We start from the raw sequence: 27,861 nt of genomic DNA on the forward strand, positions 1-27,861 counted from the left end.
ACTTTTCTACCATGTGATCCCATGTTTATGTAAAATAAAAGGAGACAAATCTTAATCTTAATTTTATGAAAAGTCATAAAATTAACATATATAACTATATACAAATTAAATTAGATCTAAATAATTTGCTACATACATGTAAAAAATAAAATTTTAAAAACACATAGTCACATATTAATATCTATTTTGGATTTCTGACGACAAAGTTTTATAGAATAATATTAATTAATTATTATTTTTGTAATGAAGTATTTAAAATTTGTTTTAATTTCTTCATAGAAACTATTAAGTGATATTTTAGAATGTCATCTTTCATTCTAGTATGTAAGATGATTTATTAAATTTTTTGAGCATATAATGCTACAATTGAGATGCTAAATAATTTATTTATTTATTTCTTAATGAAGTCTAAATGATAAGACCTCTAAACTATCTTTCATACGAACCGACCGAAGTATAGTTTTAGCAAAAACAAGGTTGAACCTACAGGGAATTTTAAAAACATAGGAAACCAATTAAATATAAACCAAACGTATTCTAATCTAGTTTAGAAAGATGAGTTGTAAAAGAAAATAAGAAATTAAGAACTAAATAATCAAATAATGAAAGCAAGAAATAATTAATTTAGAGAACTAATCACAATAAAAAGAACTAAAATAAGCTCAAAAGATAAAAATTAATCTAAACAAAAAATAAACTTTTAATGGATAATGAACTAAGGTTTTGGAATCCACCTCATTAATTCCTAATAATATATTTATGAGAATTGATTTTTCCCAAACATCTACAGAATAATCTAGAAATCAATCTTATCATGGAAAATATCATCGTTAAAACTTCCTTTTTTATAAATATATAAAGTATGTTATTTTTTCGCTTAAAAATATAAAATCAAATTATTACTTATATCTGTTAAAACAAATCACAAAAGATATAAGATTTTATTTTTGAAAAAAATTATAAATCAAGTTCTCAACTAATTAAGATTATTCTAGATCATGAGAAAAACATGATTGAACTCATATTAAGAACTCTATATCTCTCAATTGATATGAAGCAAGAACAGTCACTACAACAGATGGCACTTTTCCCGGCGATTATAAATCGCCGGGAAAAGTGAAAAAATCCCCACCAAATACATATACCGGCGATTACAAAATCGATGCATATTCGCCGGTACTATTCAACCATTTTCGACATACTACGGCGGAAACTAAAAAATCGCCGCTAAAACTAAAGGATTTCCTAGCGATTTTTAAATCGCCGGCAAAGAAATTTAAAAACAGAAAGTCATTTGCCAACGATTACAAAATAGTTGCCAAATCCTTTGCCAGCGATTTTTGAATCGCTGGCAAAGGAATTTAAAAACAGAAAGTCATTTTCCAGCGATTAGAAAATCGCTGCCAAATCCTTTACCAGCGATTTTTGAATCGCTGGCAAATGACTTTCGGTTATTAAATTCTTTTGCCAACGATTTTCTAATCGCTGGAAAATCTTTTGCCATCGATTTTTTATTCGCTGGAAAATGTGTTTCGGTTACTAAATTATTTTGTCAGCAATTCAAAAATCGTCGGAAAAATATTTCCCAGCGATTCAAAAAATGCTGGGAAATCCGTTGGTAGTGATTTTTGAATCGCTGGCAAAGACCTTTCGGTTATTAAATTCCTTTGCCAGCGATTCAAAAATGGCTGCCGAAGGATTTCCTAGCGATTAAATGAGCGCTGCCATTAAATACCTTGTGCAGTTTTATCAACCTATTCCCCGTGAAAAAATGGCTTTTTCCAGCGACTTTTAATCGCCGCAAATAGTATTTAAAAAATATATATATAATACAGTTGAACCTATATGGCTGTCATAGCCTAAAACACACAACAGTCTTATCATACAATTAAATCAACCTATTATATCTTATAAATTCATCAAAATCTATATTCATGAATATTGATCATTCTCCTAGATCTAGACAATCTCACCTGATTTCCATCCTAAAGGAAAGGAAAACACTGACCTTTTCCCACTTTAACCATCTGTGATACTAGTTTGCACCAACTTGAGAGAGTTGGTCTTATACGGACATATAATATCATGATCATCAATTAAAAGCAGTGGAAATATAACATATATTAGTTTTTTTTCATCCCTTTTCTTTAAAAGTGGTACCAGCATGTGCACTTTTTTTCTTTAGAATGACAGCAATGACTCCAAAATGAGTTCAATAACTAACCACGTATACCAACACCTTTAGCATTGTGCTAATGCTATAGTTATAACATGTTGCTCCAATTTAATCAGAAAGTATTGAACCTGGAAAGAAAATACCTTGCCAATAGCAGCAGTAGTATTTTCGGCAGCATCTAAAGCATCTGTTCTTTCCCGTATCTTATGGCTCATACCAGCCATTTCTGCAATTCCACATCCCGCACCGGACTGCAATATTTGAACATGGTAATAAGCATCACATTTGTAAGTTGTCGGTACGATACATACAAATATAATCAGAAGCATTCATGTTTTGTGCAACACACCCAAGGAAAGTGCATGGTGGTAAAATCCCTCAGATTGGACGAGGTCATTTAAACTCATTAGATGGTTAGTGATCTCTTTTACAGTTTTAAATAGAAGGAACAAGTCACAAAGTGATGTAGGGATCACAGAGTTACCAACTTGTCATAAAATTATTTTCTAATAGAAAGCTTCCTTAGAAACTTAAAACAATTTTGACATTTCATGATGATTCCTTGCCACTACGGGTGAACCTACAGCCAATTACAGGTTCTATGGATTGCGGTGATAATTTCATTATGTCTAAAGAAAATTGAGAATATTTGACTCAAAATTTGTGATATATTTGACAGGATCCAAATCTGAAATGGTCATGCAATATAAAAGTTGGAATGCCACGTTTCAGCAGTAGAGCTACAGAAAAAGATCCAATTATCACTACATGGATAGGTATTAATGTTAATATTATAAGCAGCTCTGCAGCAGTGCAGAAGACCAGAAGAAACTAAGCACTAAATTGTAAATCTGAAAAAGATCACTCACCTGTAAGCATTGCTGGTATAATATTCTGTAGTGTACCCAATAGCAAGTCCAGCCCACAAGCCAATGGCAACACAGAAAAAAATGTGCCTGAATCAATTTATTTTAATAAATCAGTCAAAACCTATTGCGAAACAATAAGAATTTTCCAAAGGACAGACGAAGGGGGGAAGCCTACCAATTCTTTACAGCCTTCTCAGCCCCAAAATCATAAAGAGTAAATTCTGATAGCAAAGCAAAGAAATTGACCACGGCAATACCAGCAGTCATCAAGACAGTTGATATAAGAAGTTGTCTCTTCAAGGATGGTTCAATCTCACTCACATTCTTGATCTCAACTGAACTATTGGGTAGAATAAAAAAGAATTACTTCACCTTGTTTGCAGCCAGAAACTATGCATAGAAGGTTGTGGTGAGGAATGCATTGAATGGGTACTTTATGCATTGAATAACAAAATGTAACTAGATTTGTCGGATATGCATTGAATAGCATGCAGTTGAGCAGAGTGTGTAGCCTTAATACACACTCAACACATGAAATGGGTAGTTTTACAAAAACAAAAATAAAACAAATCTGATGCACTCAGAGTTGGAGCAATATTCTCATGCTCTTAAACATCATAACAGTGATGTTTATAAAAAAAACTGTTACAAACAGAGATACATTATAACAGTAACTTATTTATTAAAAATAAATAAAAACATCATAACAATCACATCTCATGATACAGAATAAGAACAGACCATCATTAACAAACCTGTAAGAACCTTATGCTGTGAATCAAGCTTGACTGTAACATCAGAATGACATAAAGCTAAAACACAGCAGAGATATCCCTTTAGAGGACCTACACAGATTCTCAAGGTTTGATCAATAGAGAACATTGCATATTTATAATCCCGATTGACTGCATAGAAAATATTTATTAATTGCCAAGGCAGAAAACGTTGGTATCTATAGCTCAGAGCTTAAAAAACTGAACACCAAGACATACATTCATAGGATTGTTTAGTAACAGGACTAGAGAGTTGAACGCAATTCTTAGGAAACTAGATAACTTGTGAAGCAGGCTCCACTATCTCGGAACTCAAGGGACTGTACCATCCCTAGGACTTAAGCTATTAATCTTGGGGAAAAGTGTTCTCAAAGTACATTCCCATGATCTACTAGTTTAACACATAGTCATAAAGGTTAAAGGCTCTCAAAACATTCATTCAAACTCAATATTAAAAACATGAGCAAATCAATATTAAAAAGAGTAGAAATAAATATCAATATTCAATAAGCCTACATTTGAAATGACAGCAATATTCATTGGAAGAGGAACCCATGCAAACATTGGGAAACAAGCTGACAATGACATTTCAGACAAAGATGTCTTCCAAATCTCTAATCATATATATATGGTGGTATGTATATATATAGCAGTACAGCGGTTCCTTAGTCTTGTTGACAAGACCATGCACCTCTTTCACTTTAAATATTCGTGCAGAAAAAGAGACAAATACATAGATAATTAATTACAAATAACTAAATAGAAAGCTGTTATTGGTACAGCTAGCAATGGAGAGACATATACATTCTCAACCTTGGATCTTTTTTCATGCATCTGGTTTGAAAAAGGTCATAATGAGTACTTAATTGAAATGATATTCATAAAGGAAAAATGGATTGGATGTGTAACATGGGGATGTGGTTGCCCAGAAACTAAGACTTTTTGCTTTACTTATATATTGTGTTTAGTATTTTTTAAAGTTATTTATTGACTGATTAAGAACGATGATTAGTCATTCTTTGCCTGCTAATTGAAAAACAATATAGATGTTGATTGCCTTATTCATCACTTGGTGTGTAAGGAACCTAATTTTTTTGATATAAGCACAATGAAAGGATAAGTGGTCCATAGATATTCTTAATTAAAAACAAGGAATAATACAAACCAGTTTTTATTTATTTTTTTTCGTGATGAGATCAGACAAGACAGATAATACAAACCATTACTAAAACATTAATTCAGTACTTGAGGCACATAAATTAAAGAAGATGCACAGGTAATTCATTGGCCACCTTATACCAATCACTATCAATATTAGGAAGATTAGCTTTAATAAAGCACCAGCTGTGAGATGGAGAAAGGAACCATCTTTAATTACTTGGCACAACTTATATTGCATTGATCTTTTTCTTTTGCTCCATAATCAACACAAACCTTTTAACAGGTTGATGATGAGTACCATCACCTCTCTTTTCTTCACCAGCCTACAGTAGTTATATATAATATGATCTCTTTGGTAAATTTAAAATATGATCAGTACTATTCTAAGACCTCATTTCCAATAAGAATCAAGTTGAAAGAAACAGCTGTGAACATTTTATTTTGGGGGAAGGATAGGTAGGTTTTAGTTGAGATGGTTTTAATATAATGAAATGGGTAGATTCATGTATATTTCAAGCTTAAGGTCATTCATGAGAATATTTTTATTCATATTCTCCTCCGTGGACTTCCTATATAAGAATATTTTTATTTTTTAATAATGATTAATTAAGGTTTTCAATGAGATTATGCAAGACTTATAAACAAAAATATAGTTAAGATATATTTAATATTGATCCTAACTAAAATAACTAGAAATCAACTTTTATGATATTATAAAATTAGAAAAATATGAAGAAGTTAGTAGTCTAATAAATCTGAAACAGTTTTTAAAATCCATCAATTTGTCACTTATATGAGCTATCCCTACCTGAAGTTGGCCTATTTTTTCCTTTTAGGGGTTTAATATACGAAATTCATTCTGGCATAATATGTAAGAGTTGGTTTTTCCTCTTTACCAAATTAATATTTGTTCTTGTAGTTTGGTACATTTTCCTATAGGATTTTAACTGTGAACTCAAATCTCAGGACAAATTTTGAACGGTTGTTTTGCAATAGTTCAAAAAACAGTTCGACCTTAAGCTTGCTCTTGATCTAAATCTATATATAAACATTAAAAACAGTAGTATTACACAAAGAAAACCAAGCCTTGTTTCCAAAATCGGCACTTAAATCGCAAAAGGCAAACACACAACATTTTGAACCAAACATAGGAACTAATACATCAGTTTCACATAAACAAAAATATTGACCAAAAAAAAAAAATACAACTTTTGCAATGCAACCTACGCATGAAGGGGGAAAAACAAATAAATTGGCAACAAGAGATACCTGTTTGGCTTGGAAATATTCCAAGGAGCAGATGGCGATTATACTAGACTGCGGCAAAAGTTTAACTTGGGAAATAAAATGAAGGCACAGAACCTCAGTTGGAACGGAAGGAAACATAGGGACAACATCATTACTAGCTGAAACAAAGGGAAATTGATTTTTTCATTTTGGAGGTAGTCGAAAATGGAGAAGCAATGACGGAAGGGAGAAGAGTGTGGGAAAATAGGACAGTGAAAACGAGATATGGCTGAAGACAGAGGAGGTGACGCTGTGCGGAAATGGTGGGAAGGGGCCAAATGCAGGTGCTCGCAATCGAGGGTCCGTCGAAGTGGGTGTTGGGGGGAAATGTGTTTGGTGGGTAGAAAAATGGTGGGTCGGGGGCGACAGGGGAAAAATTAAAAGTATTAAGAGTTGGCGCCCCGTACTAAATCAACGTAGTTTTGAGCGTTAAGAAAACATGTATATGTATTGCAGCGATTAACCATCGTTGTAAAAGTTCAAATTAATGAGCCATCAACTGATTCGCTGGATTTTACTTTAAAAACTACAGCGATTTTTAAATCGCTGCAAAAGTGTGGATTTCCCAACAATTTTATTGGCAACAATTAAAAAATCGCTGGAATAGGTTATATTTCTTGTAGTGAGTCTATCGTTAAACACATAAATAATTGAAAAAAAAATTAATCTCATAAATAATACTAGTAGTCATCAATGAGGTTTCATCCTCGACCTTAGTTGAAAACTTAGCGCCTAGACATGTTCATAAAAATAAACTTCAAAAACTGAATGTCAATAAATATCAAAATAATATTTAAAATAAACTGAAGAATAAAATCAAGCCAGTTGAAGCTAGGCTATTATTTTTTTTCTTTTTCACGCTGAGTTTTTGCTTTCTTCACGTCTCTCTATCACCTTTTACTTCTTATGTCTTTACGTTCCCACTCTTCACGCCAGCACACTTCTATTATCTTTATAACTAAATTCAATGTTTGACCAAGTCAGTCCATGCCGTAGATCTTTCACATTTTATTCTTTTTTCCGTGTTATATATATATATATATATATATATCCAAGCAGTGCCATTTTGTTTCTTCAATCTATTCCTTTTATATTGACCCTCAAAACTTAATTTTTTATTATTCTGGCATGTAAGAAAAATAAATATTTTAAAATTAATAAAAATATAAAAATTAACACTATATAATTATTATAATACTTCATTTAAACTAATAAAATTATACATAATTCGACTACAATTATCAATGCAGATAATCAATCGATCTTAGATGATTTTTATGTATTTTCAATTTGAATCCCATATTAAGAAGCCTAATATTGTATAATAAAAAATTTCGAAATCCATATACGTATAATATCTCCTAACCTTATAATTTTTAATTTAATTCTGGTGGGGCTACGCTCTTGAAAATAGATAATATAGAAAGATTATACAAAATTATCGGGCTATGGGAAAAAAATTGAAGATGAACATTTCTACGTATATATATTGAGATTTTAAAGAGTTTTGGAGAGCATGTTAGGATTATAATTTTTATGGCAATATGTTATTGCAGAGCATAAAACTGAGCTTTACAACACATCCTGATCAGAGTAAGGGCCCTCAACGTTAATAGGTTCTCTAACATGAGTTTTTCTTATCATCAAGGAATAACATCTTGAAGCACTAAGGAGATCGATGATACATATTTTGAGTTAAAATGGTTAAAGAGGTTTGGGGAAATGATGGATGGAATAAACATAAAATGGAAGAACTTCTGGGGGAGAGTTTAATAAACCAGATAGTGACAAAGGAATTACGGATCGGAGAAGGGAATAACTATCCAAAATGCATGGAATGCTTCTAGCACAGGAGTTTTCACAACTAGATGATCCGCATGGTCTTACGTACACTCGATCATATGGAGATGATCAGAAAGTCACTTGGGCCAAGTGGGTTTGGCACAGAGTCATTCCGTTAAAAATTTCTATCTTTATGTGGAAGAGTTTTAGGGGCATGCAGCCTGCTGGCCTTTTGATATTAACATTCAAAAGTTTAATACTGCTTTAGCCTCCCAAGTGTAACTGCTGTGAAAATCCAGATATGGACTCATTAGACCATGCAGTATTGTGCTTAACTCCGTTTACTTAGAGTTATGGGATTATTTTGCAAGGTTACTGGGCATCAAAATAGAAGGAAGAAGAGGCTGGCAACAGCTGACAGAGATCGATCTGGTTCCGGAAGGCTAATGCTGTCTCCCAACTAGGTATTATTTTGGGTTTGTACCATCTATTATCAGTTGGTGTCTTTGGCTTCGTAGGTGCACATGCAGCTCGCATGGAAGATAAAAAGGAGTCGACAAACACGATACGTTTTAAGATCAAACTTCTGCTTGCTAAACAAATGATGAAACTATCTCCTTGCAAGAAAGTTAGTAATTCTAATCTTGTCATTTTGCATAAATTAGGCATTACTTTCTCAGGTATCAAAACACCAAAAGTTTTGGTTTAGCGATGGACTCCCCAAGTCTCAGGTTTCGTCAAGCTGAATGTAGATGCAGGGTGTACGTAGTTTGGGCAACCCAAGTATTTGTGATGGGGGCAGGGTAATCCGAGATTCAAGAAGGGATTTGATTGTAGGCTTTTCTGCATGTAACAACCCAATCCAGATATTATTAGCTAGGGATCGAACTCAAATAATTTTATTTTTCAATTTAAAATATTATTATACGTGAATTCTCTTATTGTTATTATTAGTATTATCGATTTTATCGGATTCAGTTGGTTATATCTTAAATAAGAATTTTTATTAATGATATTATTTTAATTAAAATTGTTAATATTTTCAACTTTATTAATAATAATCTTTTCTAATTACACTTAATATTTTGAGATCTCCCATCGTCCTTCAAGCTTTTCATCCTCTCGGACGTTCAACATTAATTTAAACTGCGTGGTCCACGGAATGCAAGCTAGCGCCGAAATCCTCATTTTTATACCTCTCTTTTCTTTTCATTATTTTCCCTTCTGCTACTTTCTCTAGGGTATTTTCTTAATCTAAAAGATATCATATATTGTAACCGTGCCCATGTCTCTCGGTTTCGATTGAGTTGAAACGCTTTCAGTTTTTTAGCCTACAGATTCACATGATGAATCAAAACCTATATATACTTCTTTATATACGTACCCACGTAGCCCATGCACGTCTCTCTCACCCACAACGATTTCCTACGTCAAAAGGTTTTCGATCTATTTGGTAACCAACTTAAACACTGTATTTATACTCCTCCAATTCCTTCCCTCACGGCGGCAAGCCACCACATCTCCTCCACAGGCGAGCAATAAACGACACCCTTTTCTACTGTTTTCCGTACTAGATTCTGATATAATTATTCTACTAAGTTGTGAACTGAAAATAAAGAAACGTATTAAGAATATTTAAATGATATTAGTGTTTATTAGATTTCTTGTAAGATTGAATAATTATGTTAATTATAAGAATTGAGGTTTTCATGACTTATATACACTACAACAAAAATAGGTTTTAGTGACAGATGAAACTGTCACAAGAAATGAAAAAAAGGTCACGAAATATATTTGGTGACGGTTTCTGACCGTCACCACCACTGTCACGTAATGTGCGTCACGGATTACATTAGGTGACAGTTTACTGTACAAGCATCACTAAAAATATTTTTAGTGACGGTTGGGGATGTGCCATTTAAAATAACGTTTGAACGTATGATTTTCTGTGACGGTTAGAATCTGTCACAGAAAATAACGTTCGAACATAAAAAAATTACGTTCGAACGTAAAAAAGACGAGCTGACATCCGAACGAGAAAAGGTAATGTTTGTTGATTATAGTTCGGACGTATAATGTAAACGTTCGAACGTTTATACGTGCGAACATTACGTTCGAATCTCGAATCCAACGAAAAGGAAATAATGTCCGAATATTTGTATCATAACGTTCGGACGTTAATTCGAATGTTAAGAGAGTAGAGTTCGAACGTAGAGTGTACGTTCGGATGTTTGGAACGTTAAACTTTTTTGACATTCGAACGTTTTTTTAACTTGGGTTTAAACATTCGAACGTTTTGTTACTATTTTGTATAGTTACGTTCGAACGTATTTTTGAATGTGTAATACTGTTGAAACGTATTTTATTTACATTCGAACGTACATATCAGAAATGCTAAACTCATCCACTTAATAAACAAACCAATTGTTTCATATTACAGTACATATTTCACAACCAACATTGTTTAAAACTGTTTTCAAATTAGATGTTAAAAACGTAATACAGAAATAAAATTCATTTCTTTTTCTTTCCTCGCCCAGCACGATTCTGTTGCAATGACATAACACGCTCCATTTGCAGCATCATCTCCCGCTGCACTTGCTCTTGAACCTCACTACGGATTCTTTCATCCTGGTATCTTTGTTGGTCCTGCAAACGCGTCTCTAAATGAGACTGTCGCTCTAAGAGGGACTCCAACTCTTGTTGTATAGACCTCATATACTCATTCTCGCGTCGTGCAGCTTCTAAATCTTTGGTAAGATTATTAATTTGTAATGTCGATGAGGTTGAGGAAGATGAACCAGAATGCTTGAAAGATCGTCCCAAACCTCTTGCCATACTAGAGTTGGGCCCAAGCACCTGTGAAAAAATGTCCAAGTCACTAGGAGAGGAATCCCCAGAAGCTGACTGCATCTCCATCATTTTTCCCTGCAGTTTGAAAGATCAAAACACACAATAAGTAACATATTAAAAGAAATACAAATAAAAAATAATTTAATCACATGTTACATAATTTATTTAACAAAAGGAACACCGCTTACATAATTAATTGCAGCTGCAGGATCCATCCACTCACTATACTCATTAGTGTGAGCAGCAGCATAGACATGAATGAGGGAAAAGTTTTCAGGATCATCACGTTTCTAAGAAACGACATTAGCAATTTGAAAAAGACGGTGTTAGTACTTATATAAAAGAATAATAAGAAAAAATATGAATTATTTCGTTTATTAATTACCATTTTTTCAGCAAGACGATGAAATGATCTTGAACCAGCATGATGGTGAATAGTCAGAGCAGATCTATTATTTGCATTTGTAGAACTTAAGTGCTACAAAAATAATTCCCACCGTTAATTGTAATATATGTACATACATATAATATAAACAACAAATATAAACGTAAATAATTATAGAAAATAAATCTAGAATACCTGATATTCTGGAGAGGCAAAAAGATCACAACACTTTATCCAGTCGTCTAATTTCATCTGCTGGAATGGGGACTGTGCAGCCTCTTCAAACATCTCAAATTTCTTGAAATGGTCGTAACATCGTCCCTTGTGACGTCGGAATAATGTAGCCATTAACTCATTCACAGTTCTCAAATCCTCGCTACGACCAAAGTCGAGGTCAAATTCATCCTAATTATAAATTAATTACGTTAAAAATATGATAAACTAATGTAGGTGAAAAAAATGATATAATAAGTAAACTCACCAGCACATGACTCCGAATGTATTCCTTAATCTCATTCGGCACATCTCTCCAGGAGCGCACATAAAATCGAGCGTAAGCTCGAACTACTGTGCCAATATAGGAGGAAAGCGCTGCTGCACTATCATTCACTCCTCCAGTGAAATTATCAGGAATTGTGATTTTCAGTTTACCATGCCTTCGATTTTTCTCAAGTGAAATGCCGCATGTATAGCCACGACCGCGACGAGCCAATTGTTCATCAACTAATAGATGATAGTATAATTTTGAAAGTTATATATATTATTTATTGAAACAAACCTCTTGATTATATAGTATTAACGTAAACATTTCTTATCGGTAGGTGTCGACTGTGCATCGTTCTCTGTAATGTTAACTTCATCTTCGGGAACGGACTCCTCAGGTGGGGAGTCCTCAATGGGTTCAGGACTTGGACTCGGTGGAGGAGGCACATTTCTCATTTGTCTTTTTGGCGGCATACTTGGAAATGATTATATATAACAAAAAAATATTATTAGAATAAATTTATATTTATTATAAAATTCTATAATGGCTGTATATGAATAAACTTTTTAGTACTTTTAGTCTTCATCTTCGGATGTGTTTTCCATGTTTGTTTCAGAATCTCTCTGTATAACATCTTCGTCATCATCATCAAGCTCTTCTTCGTCATCCTTATCCACTTCTCCCCCGGATTCTTGTTCGTCTTCTTCTTCTGACTCTTCTTATGTACTTTTCTCACTTTCTTCAATTGAATGATAATTTAATAAAGACGGGTCGAGATGGATGAGTGGGACGTCATCTCTACATAAGGGGAGCAACTCGAGTGCACCGAGGTCAACAAATAAGTTAATACCCCCTCATCCATCTTCCTGGTAGGCCTCTACATTTGGAGTGTCATCTTTATCTCCACTATTATCGTAATCTGCACTCGTTCCTACTTCATATATATTTCGAGGGATAAATTTTTGTACAATTCGCCAAATTATCTCTCCACTATCTTCATCAGCACTTTTCATTGGATCAATCAAGTAATAGATTTGAGTAGCTTGACAAGCCAGTACAAATGGATCATCTTCGTACCATTTAGATGCAGTATTGACACTCGTAAAATGATTATCCCTATATATCGAATCCCGATCACCGCCTAGATCCCACCAATCACATTTAAAGACAAAAGTTATAGACTCACCCAGATATTTCAATCCGATAATATCACAAATGACACCATAATAATCAATATCATCTGTTCAATGACTCCCCTCGACCAAGACACCACAGTTTTGAGTTTTTCTATTACGTTCACGGTCCAGAGTATGGAATCTATAACCTCGAACTGTGCATGCAGTGTATCAAAGTGCTCTGTTTGATGGACCACGGGCCAATGCATACAATTCAAAAGAGACTGATCCAGGATCATGAGCACGTTGTTCCAATATCTAACAATTTAAATAATGTCATTTATTAATATTAGCTAGAGTTAAAACTTTCATCATGTGACATATATTATAGAGTTTAGTTCATACACGTTGTTCAAACCATCTAGAAAATTCTGACTCGTGTCTTGCCACTATATCCTCGACGCCTTCCATCTTAAGTTTGTCCATGTGCTCACTGTATAGTATAAGTTATCATATTATTTTACATAATAATAGTTAAAGTTGTATATAATCTTTAGAATTATTTAAACCTTGTATAACGACAGACCTGAGATAGTGATCAATCTCCTGACAATTGATTGAATTAGCGCACATTGTTTGAATTATCCCGATGTACTAATAATATTTATATTATTAATGATTGATAACACTTAGAAATTATTTGTAGACTTATATAATTCCTAATAACAAATTATACTTATTATCAGCTATATAATATATAACACTACTATAAAATATCTTATAATTACTATTATAAGTTACTGATAACACTTATATTTTATTTGTTATTATATAGCATAAAATAACAATTTTTACTTAATTTATTTCGTATTTAATATAATATATAGTAAAGTAGATTATAATTACTGGTTATACTATATATTGATAACACTTAATTGTTATTAGTTATTATATAATTATTACTATTATTGCCAAAATTATTATAATTATTATAATAATTTTTATTATTAAATAAGTAATTATTATTATAATTACTTATCTATTTCTTATTAATCCTTTTTTAATACTATACATTACATGATAATTATTATTATGGATTGATACTAATAACACTATACTATATATTATTAGATAAAATATTTAGGATTATTGAGCTATTAGATTTTTAGGAATTATTATTTTATAATACTTATTTATATTATAATTTTAGTAATACGAATTTTTATATATACTATATAGTTATGCCTTATAATTGACACTTAGTAATATATGATAATTTATTATATTAGTTATTTAACTAATTATATAGATAATAGTTTTAATCGTAATATTATAATTTATAATTATCGTTATTATAAATTATATACTATTTATTTTTATTTTTACACAAATAATCACACTATTTATTTTTTATCGAAATTGTTATATATATTCTTTTATCACAACAAATTACTAAAATAGACACATAAATTTACAAATAATTATTATTCAAAAACATACACTATACGAAAACATTATCACATTAAGAATAAACATATTCAATAACAATAATTTTTCATTTTAATTTATCCAAACAACACAATCCATATCACAAATTAAATCCACAATAAAATGTAACAATAGAGTTTAGTATATATACCTTCTGCTTTAAAGAAATTCTTCTTCAAAAATCACAACTTTTCAACAATTCACAACAAATGATCCTTCAAAAAATACACAATACTAGTTAGTTAAATATATATGAAACAAAACATTGATAATTATCATGTAAATTACAAATAAAAAATGAGAAATTTTTTTTACCTTAATACTTAAAACTATACATTTGCAAACTCTCTCTCACTATAACCCTCCGCGTCTTCTCTTCCTCTCTCTAAAACTCTCTCTGTCTCTCCAAACCTTTCCACTTCTCAGCCCCCTCTCTCTAAAACTCTCTCTGTCTCTCAAACGAATTCGCAAGGAGGAAAGCAGAAATGAATCTGCTTTCTCGTGCGTGAAAGTTTTATATTCTACTTGTTATGCAATTAACATTTGGATGTTCATTAAATGAACGTTCGAACGTTTCATTTTACGTGCGAACGTTTAAGCAGTAACGTTTGAACATATAATTATCCCGCCCAGCAATTATACAGTACGTTCGCACGTATGATTCTCCATCCTACGTATTCGTCAATAACATTTGAACGTTTATATAGTACGTTAGAACGTACTGTGCAAATTTGGTTTCAGCGAAAAATTTCCCTCCGAATTTATTATAACATCCGAACGTTTCACATGAAGGTTCGAACGTAAATATTATTATTTACATATTAGAATTTAGTATATTCCTCATAATATATTTATATATTAAATTATAAATTACACAATATTAATTAATATATAATTTGTACCAATTATAATATATATAACATAAGTATTATATAAGAACGTACTATATATATTATAACTTTATATTAACTAATAATATAAAATATATATTATATTATAACTCTAATATAATAAGTATATTATATATTATAGTTATAACAAATATATTATAATATATTATATAGGAAAAATTGTATATTATCCTAGTACGTATAATATACTTTAATATAGTATATCTAATAACTATATTAAAGTAATATAGTTATTAGATAATATAGTATAAGTATTATATAATATATTATCTATATTATAGTCTATAATATAGTATAAGTATTATATAGTATGTTATCTATATATAATAACTATATAATATAGTATAAAATATTATATAGTAAATATATTATAGATATAATTAACTACTAGTACTATGTTATATATACTACTTGTATATAATATAGTATATATACTACAATTAATATAGTGTAATATATAGTATAAATTATCAAATGCACATATATGTAATAATGGAATTTGCTTTAAAACAACATTCATTCTAGTAAAAAACATCAACACCAAAGTAATATTAGGAAACCCATTTCTTGCTTTACTTTACCCTTTCTCTATAACAGAAGAAAGAATTTCTACTAAAATATTAGGAAAAGAAATTCAATTTAAATTTTTATTCCCTCCAGTCTCAAGAGAAATTAATTCCTTAAAAGAAGCATCATTAACTAAAGAAATTAATTTTTTAACAAAAGTCAAAATCAAAAGAAAAGAAAAACAAATAAATTTCTTAAAACAAGAATTAAAATACAAAAGAATTGAAGAACAATTAAAAGATCCTTTATTAATCCAAAAAATTAATAATTTCAAAAATATAATTGAAAACGAAGTATGTTCTAACTTACCTAATGCTTTTTGGAGTAGAAAACAACATATAGTCGAATTACCTTATGAAAAAGAATTTTCTGAAAAGAATATTCCACGTATACCAGGATATATATAATATATATAATAGCTAATATAATAGATATATTAACAGAAAGAAGAATAAATAATAATAAACAAATGCATGTGCAGAAAATAAAGGCATGAATAAAAGTAAAGATCAAAATAAGATAAACTCAACTTTATTGAAAACATAATACTTACAAGGAGATTAATTCTCAAAAGTTTGAAAGGCAGGAGACATGGAAAGGAGTTTACAAGAGAGAAGTTTTGAGAGTGACGAAAGAAAGGGACTAGGATTGGCTTCAGATGAGAATTTCTGAATGCCTTTCCTCACTTACAAACTGCCTATTTATAGACTCCAAAACAGTGCCTTACAATAATATTACTGACATGTACAGTGACTCATACACAGTAAATAGGCGGCTACATTTATTAAACATAGGCGGTTAAACAGTAACTAGACAGCTGGATGATTCTTGACTGATGGGCATCTTGAACAGTGACGAGCATCTTAAACAGTGTTCTGATAATGGAAGAAAAGGACGATAATCTTTTGGAATTACATAATCTGAGGGTCATAATTTGCCAGTTCCAATTCATACGGATCTTGAGAATCCATCATCTGTGAGGGATAATATGGTGAGTTGTCATGAGAATGAGAGGCCTGTTGGGATGGAGAGGCCTGCTGTAGTGGCGATGATGTTGTCTGCTGTGCTGGAGATAATCTGACTTGATGGTCTTCTTCTTCATCACTGTCTGATACTTGTGACATTGCTTCTGCTAATTTTTTCAAGTCTTTTTTATTGGTAATTGTTGCTAATTGAGCTTGGAATCTGCTTCTCTGAACAAGAACCTCAGGAGCCTTGGTAATTTTTTAGAACATTTTTACAGCATGATCATAATTATACTTTTCCCACCATTTTACAGAGACTTGGCGGACCAAGAACATAATATTTTTGAGAGAAGGATGAGGTTTGATGACATATTCCCACTTCATGATCCAATTTAATTTAGTTTTAAGAAAGAAAAGGAGAAGTGGTGAACAGTGTGATAATGAAGGTGGACAATCGTTCTGTAATGTGAAAGCCTGAAGACTCTCCTGGAGAGGTGGAGGAAGAATGAGAGATTCTGGTCCAAATTGATCCCACCATAATAGGAACCATCGCGGTAGAGTCTTAATTTCCTGTAATTTATCAAAATGAGAAACCAGGAATGGCGCAAATTCTTGTTCTGTCGTAAGAACGTTTTGTTCCATACTTGTTGATAATCGTAGTAATCGAAATAAGGAGGATCATATGGCTGAGAAAATCTTCTCGTCAAGTACGGGCTTTTTCCCCACTGTTCTAAGGTAAGAACCTGTTTAATAGTAACTTTGTGGAATGCAATGATTGGAATTGCAGGTGGAGAAGGTTGAGATTGTAGAGAGCAGGGGATTTCAGAGATAATAATAGAATCAGTGTCTACTAAAATAAATTCATAAAAGTTCTGAGTCTTGGTAATGTTCTGGGGAACATAATGCCAATCTGGTAATAGAAAAGCGTCAAGTAATTTTTGAGGTTCAGATAAATGCTGTAATTCTAATTCAATAGGAAAGACTGGATGCCAATGGGATTTGAAGATAATAGGAGTTACAGAGGGCTGAGATAAAGGTGGAGGATTAATAATTTGAGAAGGAGAAGAACTAGTAGAAGAAACAGCTTTTGAGTATGTGGGTAATTTTGAAGAGGATAATGGTGAAAATGGATTATAAGATGGCCTAATGTTTTGTGGTAATGTCCCTAGTACTGTATAGGGTTTTGGTGTGACGGAAGGACAGGGTGAAGGATAAGGAGGAGAAGGTGATTTGGCATAGGAGGATTTGGATTTCACTCTGGACTTTGAGGAAGACATGATTTTTCCTGTAAGAATTCTCGGGATAGAAAATCAGGAAGAGAATTAGAATCTCCTTTAGTATGCTCAATATCAAAATCAAAAATACTTAAAATAGCTTGCCATCTTGCAAAAATTTGTTTAGCAGCCAAGTTTTTAACATCTTTTACTAAAACTTCCTTGGCTGATTTACAATCAATTCTAAGTAAAAACTTTTGATTCAAAAGATTATCTTGAAATTTAGAAATGCATAATACAATAGCTAAAATTTCTTTTTTAATAGTACTGTAATTCTTTTGAGCAGGATTCCAGCATCCTGAATGGAATCGAGTAATCTGTTCTTTTTCATCTGATAATTTTTGTTTCAAAATTCCTCCATAACCAAGATCAGAGGCATCTGTTTCAACAATTTTAAAGGCATCAGGTGATGGGAGTCCTAAGCATGGTAATTTCTTAACATGAGCTTTTATTTGTTTTATAATATTTGTATGTTCCTCTGTCTATGAAGTTGGATTCTTTTTTAATCTCTTGAATAATGGTTCACATAAAGGTCTAAGTGCTTGATAAAAATCAGCAACATAATTTAAACTTCCTAGAAATCTTTTTAGTTGTTGCTTATCTTTTATTTCATCAGGGAATTTATTAGCAAATTCTATAGCCCTACTTATTGGGGTAATAGTTCCTTGATAATTATATATAATATTATATAATTATTATATAAGTATACACTAGATATTATATAACATATAGTATATATAATATAATATATAATAACATACATATATATATTATATCTATATATAGTATATAATACGTATATCATATAGTATATACTATAATACTATATACTATATAATATAGGTTTCAATAATACGTATATAACACTATATACGTATTAACACTACATACTATATAACACTATATAGTATACACTATATAGTATATAGTGTAATATACTATATACTATATAGTATAACACTATATAGTATACAGTATACACTATATACACTATTAACACTATATACTATATAATATACGTATATTATACGTATATAATATTATACATTATATAATATATCATATTATATAGTAATATATAGATAATATAATATATATTATATTAATATATTATATAATATATATAATATAATATATAGTGTAAAAACGTTCGAATGTTATAATTAAAACGTTCAGACGTTTTGATTAACGTCCGAACTTATACGTTATACATTCGCATGTTAACATAACGTCCGAACGTACAAGTTATACGTTCGCACGTATGATTCTAAGTTCGAACGTAATCTACATAACGTTCGCATGTTAATTAATGAACGTTCGAATGTTAACTGTATATAAAGCTAGGCACGACGGTTTTCAGGCCATAACTTGTACGAAAACTCAAACTCTCTCTTCCTCTCCGCCACGCACGCCGCCGCAACCGTCGCCATCCGCCACCGCAACCGTCACTAAAAGGTAATGTGCCATCTCCCTCTTCTATTTCCTTGCTTTTAATCGGTGGGTTTCAAAAATTCGAAACCCACCGTAGGCAGATTATAACACTTGCATTTCCAGCCACCATTCGCAGTAAATTTATAAAATAGGACCGTAGAAACATTCCCCACTGTTAGTAGATGCTTATTTTGGTTGTTTGTGGCTTCGAAACATGCGTTTCGAAGCTTTCGGTAATGGCTGAGTTGACTCAGCGATTCCGTGTCGTAACATTCGGACGTCACGACACAACGTCCGAACGTGTGACCTTTAGTATTGTTTACATTCGCACGTTATATTGTAACATGCGAACATATTATTTTTACGTGCGAACATTTTTATCCAACGCTTTAACAGAACGTTGGATAAAACGTTCGAACGTAAACCGTTGGTCTTCTTCGGCTAGTAAGAATGTCCGAACGTATGACGGTTCAAATTCATTACATCCGAACGTTTATATAATACGTTCGGACGTAATGAACTCATTCGTACATTTTTATCGAACGTTTGAATGAAACGTTCGATAAAAAGTCTGAACGTATCATCTTTGTAAATTCGCACGTGACAGTTTTAATTTTAACTTGCGAACGTACTTTCAAGAACGTTCGAACGTTTTCTATTAAAATATTTTTATATTGTTTCTTTTTATTATTATTATTTTAGATATTAAAAAAGTGAAATTATTTAAAAATTTTACTGGCAAAATTATGTAAATTTATAAGGATGATATTTTAATATGTAAGGTTGTTTTTAACCTTACATAAGGTATAAAACAGTGCATATTGTGTGAAAGGCATCTAGAATAGTCATGTAGAACAGCATTTATACAATTAGGTTTCAGTCTACCTTTACTTCTTCATATTGTAGTTGACAGGGGTGTTAAGGGAAGTAATAGATTAAATGTAGTGCCATTACAGGTTACACCCATCCTTTAGGAAAATTCGTATGAAAAGCCCACAAATAATATAAATACTTCATAGGTTTATTTTTTAAATTAAACAGCTATAGTAATTTTCCTTGCTATTGCAGAATCTGAATGTATTATTAAAAATACACCTAATTAAACTTTGCTTGTCAATACCCCACAGAAAATGTCAAAGAGAAACCAGAGAAATAGGTAGAAACAAAATGTGAACCATACAGGAGGGAGAAAGCCATTCGTACGAATATTGGAGGAAATGGTTAGTTTAGAAGAATTTCAGCAAACCATCTAACACCACATATGCTTTCTTATCCACCCTAACAATTTAACTGGAAATTTTGTTGATGGGTCCAGAATGAGGAAGACCCAAACTTGATATAGTTTTACAAAGACGTGCATTGGTCAAGAAAGAAGGGTTGCTTTATAACTGGCCAAGCAGAACAGAACTACGTACGTCAATTCTAGTTCCAGTTGAGTTCATTTTCTGATGTTAAAACAGGTATTCAATCCAAAGTTAATGGTGTTTTCCTATCTATGGATGTAGAAACTAATGCTAGAGCGATTGGATGAGACTGAGGTGAATACAGAAAACAACAATGAGAAGTGCAATGCAGCTTTCAAGGAGGTTTTAGGACATAGACCTAGCTATGCAACAGGACTTGGACACTCGGTTATACCTGAACCTTCGATAGCATTGTACAAAAATAGGGACTATGTTAGGATTGAAGAGAATGAAAGGAACAAGAATGAAGCTGATTTGTACAAGAGCCAGTTAGAGGTACTAAGAGATGAGTTGCATAGTTTCAAGAGTCAATTTAAAGACTACGAAAAATCAATGAACAATCGTGTAGCTGACCTGGAATGCAATCGAAGAGAGTCTCATCAGGAGACTCGCATGGATGCCTAGGCATCCTGGTTTTACCCTTTTTTTGGTTGCCCAGCTTTTGATTTTTGGGAAGTCCTAGTTGAAGTTACAAGTAAGGTTAACATTTCATGAGTAAACTCTTTTGGTCCTTTTTGCTGTGCACCTATATGGATGTAGCGTCAGTGTTTGGTTGGTGTCTATATTAACAGTTAGCTAGTAAAATATTGACAATGGGAATACTTGCTGCCATGCATTCTACCTGGAAAGCTACACGTAAGGTATGCAATTTCCACACTCTTCTTACATGTTGTATATGATTTCTTGGAAAAAAATCAGAGATATTTTTCCTCCATCCATATACACATTTCTCAGAATGGTCAGTTATGGTTTTTCTTGGATATACACTCAAACTGTCCATGGTACAGAAGATAACAAATTGTAATAGTTTGCATGATTGTAGCAAATATACATAGCTACTGGTGGCTGAGAGTATGTAGACTTTAATGATGGGATAGAGTAGTTAGTAAGTTATCAAGAATGAGTTGTTTGGTCATTTATTCTGCCCTGCTAGGGTAGGAAGAAACAGATAGGTAAAACTCTTGGATTAAAAGATGCTATTTATTCAATATATGTTTTTGTTTTCCTTCATTATATTGCTGACACTCTTGATATATCCCTGCTTTAGGATTAACATAAATATATTGCATGAGTTGGATATTTATCCGTGTCAAGTTATTATTTTTGAGTGGAGTCAATTGCATGATCAAGGTTATGACAGTTTGTAAGTGTCATACTATTGTCATTTTGGGGCTAATTTATCAGCTCACCATTTATTGGAACTAACTCTTGCCACAAAAATGGATTGGCATGACTATATGCCAGGATATATGTGCTGGGAGTATGTAGCTTGGCAGCAGGAGGAGCTTTGAAGGAAATGTTGAAACGAAGACAGTATGAGGCCACCCTTGCCATCTGTGTGGACAATTGGAGGTCTGATGCTATATATATATATATATATATATATATATATATATATTTTAGTGAAGATCCCCACTAATAGCTTTGATCAGGGAAGAGATTGGAAACCAATCAATATATGTTATTGATATGTCATGGAATTTGTTTTGGGACATAGAAATGGGACTCATAGAACTTGTATATTGGCTAGGCATGTCAGCTTGAACAGGATGTCATGGTTGGCATCATCATGTAATTAATGAGATTAGAATCGATCATTATGTGATATGTTACCAAGTGATCATGTGCACATTGCGGTTTATGTTGGCTAGATATTAACTAATTGAACAGGGTGCATTTGGATGAAAATTGTATGGATATGGAGAACTAAGTGATATAAGTAATAGATGATGATCTTTATTGGGCTATTGTTTGGGAGTTTTGCCATAGGAATCACATCATTTCTGTTTGTTTGATTTAACTTTAATAATATGGAAAGGTACAGCGGCTCAAGGGGAAATCAGCCAGTTGGTGTGTAAAACCAAAATGCATGTTGATAGTTTTGGTTTTATATCGCTGGGCGCACAAATGTTGGAAATAATAGTATGCTAACTTCGGTATTTTCGGTTGCAACATGCATGGGAAGCATTTATATATTTTATATACTTATTGAGCATTAATTTATGGATCAAGTTATGGTTTACGTCATCGTTGAATATAATTATATAAATTACAGATCATATATAGGACATGCAGTTGTGTACCGGTTGACAAATGGTAAGGTATATATAGGAAATTAAAGTACGTAGGTTGAAAAGCAATTAATTACGTTGCATCACCTAAATAATGTCCAATTAATTTATACAGCATGTTGGGTTTTATGGAAAATACATATTTCTAGCAACAATGCATCATCAGCACCCTTCAATTTCAGCCAATATAATGTACGTAGCTAGTCCTGTTCGGTTTATATGTGTGTGTGTGTGTGTGTGTGTGTGTGTGTGTGTGTGTGTGTGTGTGTGTGTGTGTGTGTGTGTGTGTGTGTGTGTGTGTGCACATGCAATATGCCTACATTGAGCTATCTCCAAGAAAATAATGGCCAATAATAGTTATTTTTAGCTTTGCTGAATTGCCAACAAATGGTTAGTCTAGAGAATATAGGTAGCCGGCAATAAGGCCGACTGGATGAGCCAACGTTCTTGCTATAAAGATTTTTCCAGAAAACTTAGGTGCCAATACAAACCTATTACATAGATTTGTAGTTGTGCCAAAAGACGATTGATGTCAGTCTGAACTTTTCGAACCGCATAGTAATTAAGTTATATTGGGAAATCAAAGTTGCCAATATATCTGTTTTTTGTTAGCATAAGTTCCCGATAAAATATAGTTGCTACAATATATAAGTGTAGTACTCATTAATCAATAGCCAAGTTATCAATTGAGGACACAGCATATTAGTGGCCAACCTGCTTTCTGGGAATTGAGTTAAATGCTCGAAGTTGGGAGGTTATGTTTGCCTTATTTGTGACAATATAAATGACTCATGGCAATGGCGCAGTTTGCCAAGTTATGTAGGTACTTTCTTCAAAAGCTCATATTGCCAAAAGTAGTGGTTAAATTGGCAATTTATTATCTGCAAACCTGTTGTGATATTTTCTGTGGCTTTATGGTCATTTGTAGCAAAAGTTACAATAATTGCCGCCATAAGTTTTCGCGGAAATAATCGGTATTTGTTGTAACATGAACGTACAAGTATATATAGGAGGTATGGCTCAAGAGGTGTAATACCCTCAAAATAAAATTAGATCAAAAGAATTTCTTTAATTTTTTTAATATATTGATCTAATATAAAAATATAGAGTCGAATTCTACCAATTAAACTAGTTTGAACTTCATTTCAAGAGCAAAGTCAATTTATGATCCTCAAAGTGAACCCAAAGCTTCTTGAATTTAATTGAGGTACTTAAGATCATAATTAGATAAAAATATTTTAACCTTAATTTAGTACTTTCAAATTTTTAGAAATTTACAGTGCAATAAAAAATTTTGTGATTTTTGAATACCAAGTGGGCCAATAGGAGTATGCTTGGTGTCACAAAAATCTACCAGCTCACCCCGTAGTTTGTAACGCCCATGGCTAGATTTTGTAAAAATGTGGAGATACTAGGATTTGGTGGCATCATGTTTAACAAAGGCTAGATTTATAGCCTTTGTCAAACATTATGTTATTCTTGAAATGTCTATGTAATGGTACTCTTTTAGGGCCTGTTTGGGATTGCGATGGGAGGTCTAAAAAGTACGATAGAACTGTATAAAGTGCTTATATAACAAAATTTATCCGTTTGGTAGTTTTACATTAAAGTATTTCTAAACTAAGAAAAAGCAAAAAACTACGTTTCAATAAAAGCACCAAAGTGATGCTTTTTGTCAGAAGCACTTTAGAAAAAGTAATCCCTGTTTTACCGAGCTATGTACATTACGAAATGACCCTCATCATTTTAGCACAATGACAACTTTACCAATCTATATTTTTTATTATTCCTGTATAATCTACTCAAGATTTTGCCTATCAATATTTTTCATTCTTCTCCTATCACTTATGCATCGTTGAAGAAATTTTCTTTTTCATTATAATTATTAAAAAAATCTATTAGACTATTTTTGTTATTATTTTATTATAATATTTTATTTTTGTTAAATATATGCCCTTTTATGTCATTTTTATGTCAAAAAGTACTTTTTAAATTTGTTTCCAAACAAATTAGTTTGTTTAAAAGTGCTATAGACATACGGATCCCAAACAATAAATAGTTTTTTAATAGTAAAGCTTATTGTGTTAAGTTCTAAGTTATAAGATTTAAGTTAAAAGTAATATTTTCTACCGCAATCCCAAACATGCACTTAATGTTTGTTGCTGAATGAAGTTGTTTTAAGTTATTTAAAAAAAAAAAAAAAAACTAACCTCCTATTTAAATCTCAAATCAAATAATGGAAATGGGGAAAAAAAATTGACGTTTTAAGCAAGTACTTAAATCGTGGATATCAGGAACTTTTCACCATCAACATTTTTGTAACATTCCAAAAGGAGAATGGAGAATTAAAAGGGGGGGGGGAGGAATGGGGGATCGGAAAAATTAATTTTTTAATTCTTCATTATTTATAATGTCTTTTGGCTTAAGATGGCAATGCCAATGTGAGTAGATTACAAACACCATGCACGTTCTCAGAATACTCTCTATATGCATGCATGGCAGAACGAAGTCTTTTCATATATTTCCAAACCGAGAAAATAATAAATTAAAGAAAATCTGTAGAAAATAACTTGACCATATATAAGAGGATATAACAGGATCTTCTAGTACTCTCTTACAAATTAGTCAATGGCAACGGCCAATATCATACATATATATATATATATATATATATATATATATATATGTATATATATATATATGTAAGTTGAGGGAGGAAAAAGGGCATCCATCACTCACAGAAAAAGAAAAGATCGAGGAAGAAAATAACAAAGAAGATCAGAAATGAGTTTGACATTTTTTCTCTGTTGGGTTTGCTTGCTAATGTCTTTGCTGCAATGCCCAGTAGAATCTCAAGGCCGACCCAAGTTTTTCAACGTGATGGAATACGGTGCAATTGCAGATGGAACCACAGACAGCAGTGAGGTAGTCTATACGTATCATGACTTGGTTCTTAGTTCTTACATGCATGATCAGGTACTGCAAAAAGAATAATGCATGCTGTATTCATGGCTTATTAATTTAATGGAGTTTTTCTATGTTTTTGTAAGTTAGGCATTTCTGAAGGCATGGAAGGAAGCATGTGAATGGAAAGGAAGGGCAACATTTGTTGTCCCACTGGGAAAAATATTCATGGTGAACTCGATAATGTTTGAGGGTTCTTGCAAAGGGCAGATGGTGTTTTTGATCAGAGGGATTCTCAAGGCTCCAACAGATCCATCCAAGTTCTTAACTGAGAATTGGATTAATTTCAGATATGTAGATAATTTGACAGTGAGTGGTGACGGCACCTTGGACGGCCAAGGAAAGGTGGCTTGGCCTTACAATGACTGCCGCAAGAATCCTCATTGTCCAGCTCTTCCTGTTGTAAGTTTTAATTTCTAGATTAACTTCGTTAATGTAGGAAGATATATATATATATATATATTTTATATATGTATGTATGTATGTATATACACATTTTGATTTGTTCAGTATAATCTAGCTCAAAATCTTAGAATCTGACATGATCTTTATGAACAGACAATGAGATTCGATTTCGTCAGGAACGCACGCGTTCATCACTTAAGATCCATTGACAGCAAGGGCGCCCATTTTATCATATTCGGATGTCAGGACATGAACATCAGTAATATCAACATTTCAGCCCCCGGTGACAGCCCCAACACCGACGGGATAAAGATTGGAAGCTCACAGCGCATCGGAATCGCACATTCGAATATCGCTACCGGCGATGACTGCATAGCCATGCTGCCCGGAACCAGAGAGGTCAATATTTCCGATGTTGTTTGTGGACCTGGGCATGGAATAAGCATTGGGAGCCTCGGAAAATCCGGGGATGAAGATGTTTTGTCGGGTATTGTCGTAAAAAACTGCACCATCCGGGGTACTTCAGATGGAGTGAGAATCAAAACATGGGCTTATCCAATGCTCAAGGACACCGAGGCTTCTAATTTTGTATATGAAGATATTTTCATGGATAATGTCAGCAATCCCATCATTATTGATCAACAATATTGCCCTGTCCCTCCTTGCAAGTTTGTGGTTCGTAATTATTTCAATCATCTCCTTTGCTCTCACTCTCTCTCTCTCTCTCTCTCTCTCTCTATATATATATATATAAGCTCTTCATTTCGAATACTAACATATATATTGTTTGTAAAAGGTCATCAGGTCATCATGCATAAGTGCTCTAGCTTCGATCTTGATTACAATTTTTTTTTTTTAAATCATTGCGTACTCTTGATCTTGTCCGCAGCCCTCTCGTGTGCAAATCAGCAATGTCACGTACAAAAACATCTGGGGAAGCTCTGGATCGAAAGTCGCAGTTACTCTCAGATGTAGCTGGAAGAGACCATGCAATAACGTAGTGCTGGAAGACATCGATCTGTCTTACGGGAGCGGCTATGATGGAAATGCAACTGCGTTGTGTTCTCACGTCAATGGACATGCCCTTGGCAAACAAAACCCTCCATCTTGCCTACAGTCTAATTGGCCTCCTCCCTTTTCGAGCAAGTTTTTAGGTTAATTAGTTTGCTAGCTGCTAGCTGTGATCTGATAGTAATTTGAAATAGTTACGTTCTTGTAATATTGGCTAACTCCTCATGTACGTGTGTATAATATGCATGCATGCATGGGTACGTACTGCCAATCTGTAGTAGTAAAGTAGTGTGTACCGAAATCGTTTCGCTAAAAACGTACGTACGTGACGTTCATGTTGCTGATCATCTTTCCTACTTCCTAGAGATAAACAGCAGGAACAAGTCGGCGGCGTTTGATCACAAAATAAATTAATGATTATATGC

The 27,861-nt window shown here is 32.6% G+C and overlaps 1 protein-coding gene and 1 long non-coding RNA gene across 2 annotated transcripts; one reads left to right on the top strand and one right to left on the bottom strand.

Moving 5' to 3' along the window:
• Positions 1-2,407: 2,407 nt before the first annotated feature.
• LOC122289171 lies at positions 2,408-3,374 on the bottom strand. The gene is made up of 3 exons (XR_006236134.1): positions 3,221-3,374; positions 3,046-3,132; positions 2,408-2,427 (listed from the first exon to the last, which is right to left on the bottom strand). It is a non-coding gene; the product is annotated as an uncharacterized LOC122289171 (long non-coding RNA).
• Positions 3,375-25,879: 22,505 nt separating this feature from the next.
• LOC122289338 (exopolygalacturonase-like) lies at positions 25,880-27,584 on the top strand. The gene is made up of 4 exons (XM_043096319.1): positions 25,880-25,981; positions 26,111-26,422; positions 26,579-27,100; positions 27,315-27,584. The coding sequence occupies exons 1-4, from the start codon at positions 25,880-25,882 to the stop codon at positions 27,582-27,584; spliced, it is 1,206 nt and encodes a 401-aa protein (XP_042952253.1).
• Positions 27,585-27,861: the final 277 nt, after the last annotated feature.

The sequence above is a fragment of the Carya illinoinensis genome, chromosome 12, assembly GCF_018687715.1.
Source record: "Carya illinoinensis cultivar Pawnee chromosome 12, C.illinoinensisPawnee_v1, whole genome shotgun sequence".
NCBI classification, from domain to species: domain Eukaryota; kingdom Viridiplantae; phylum Streptophyta; class Magnoliopsida; order Fagales; family Juglandaceae; genus Carya; species Carya illinoinensis.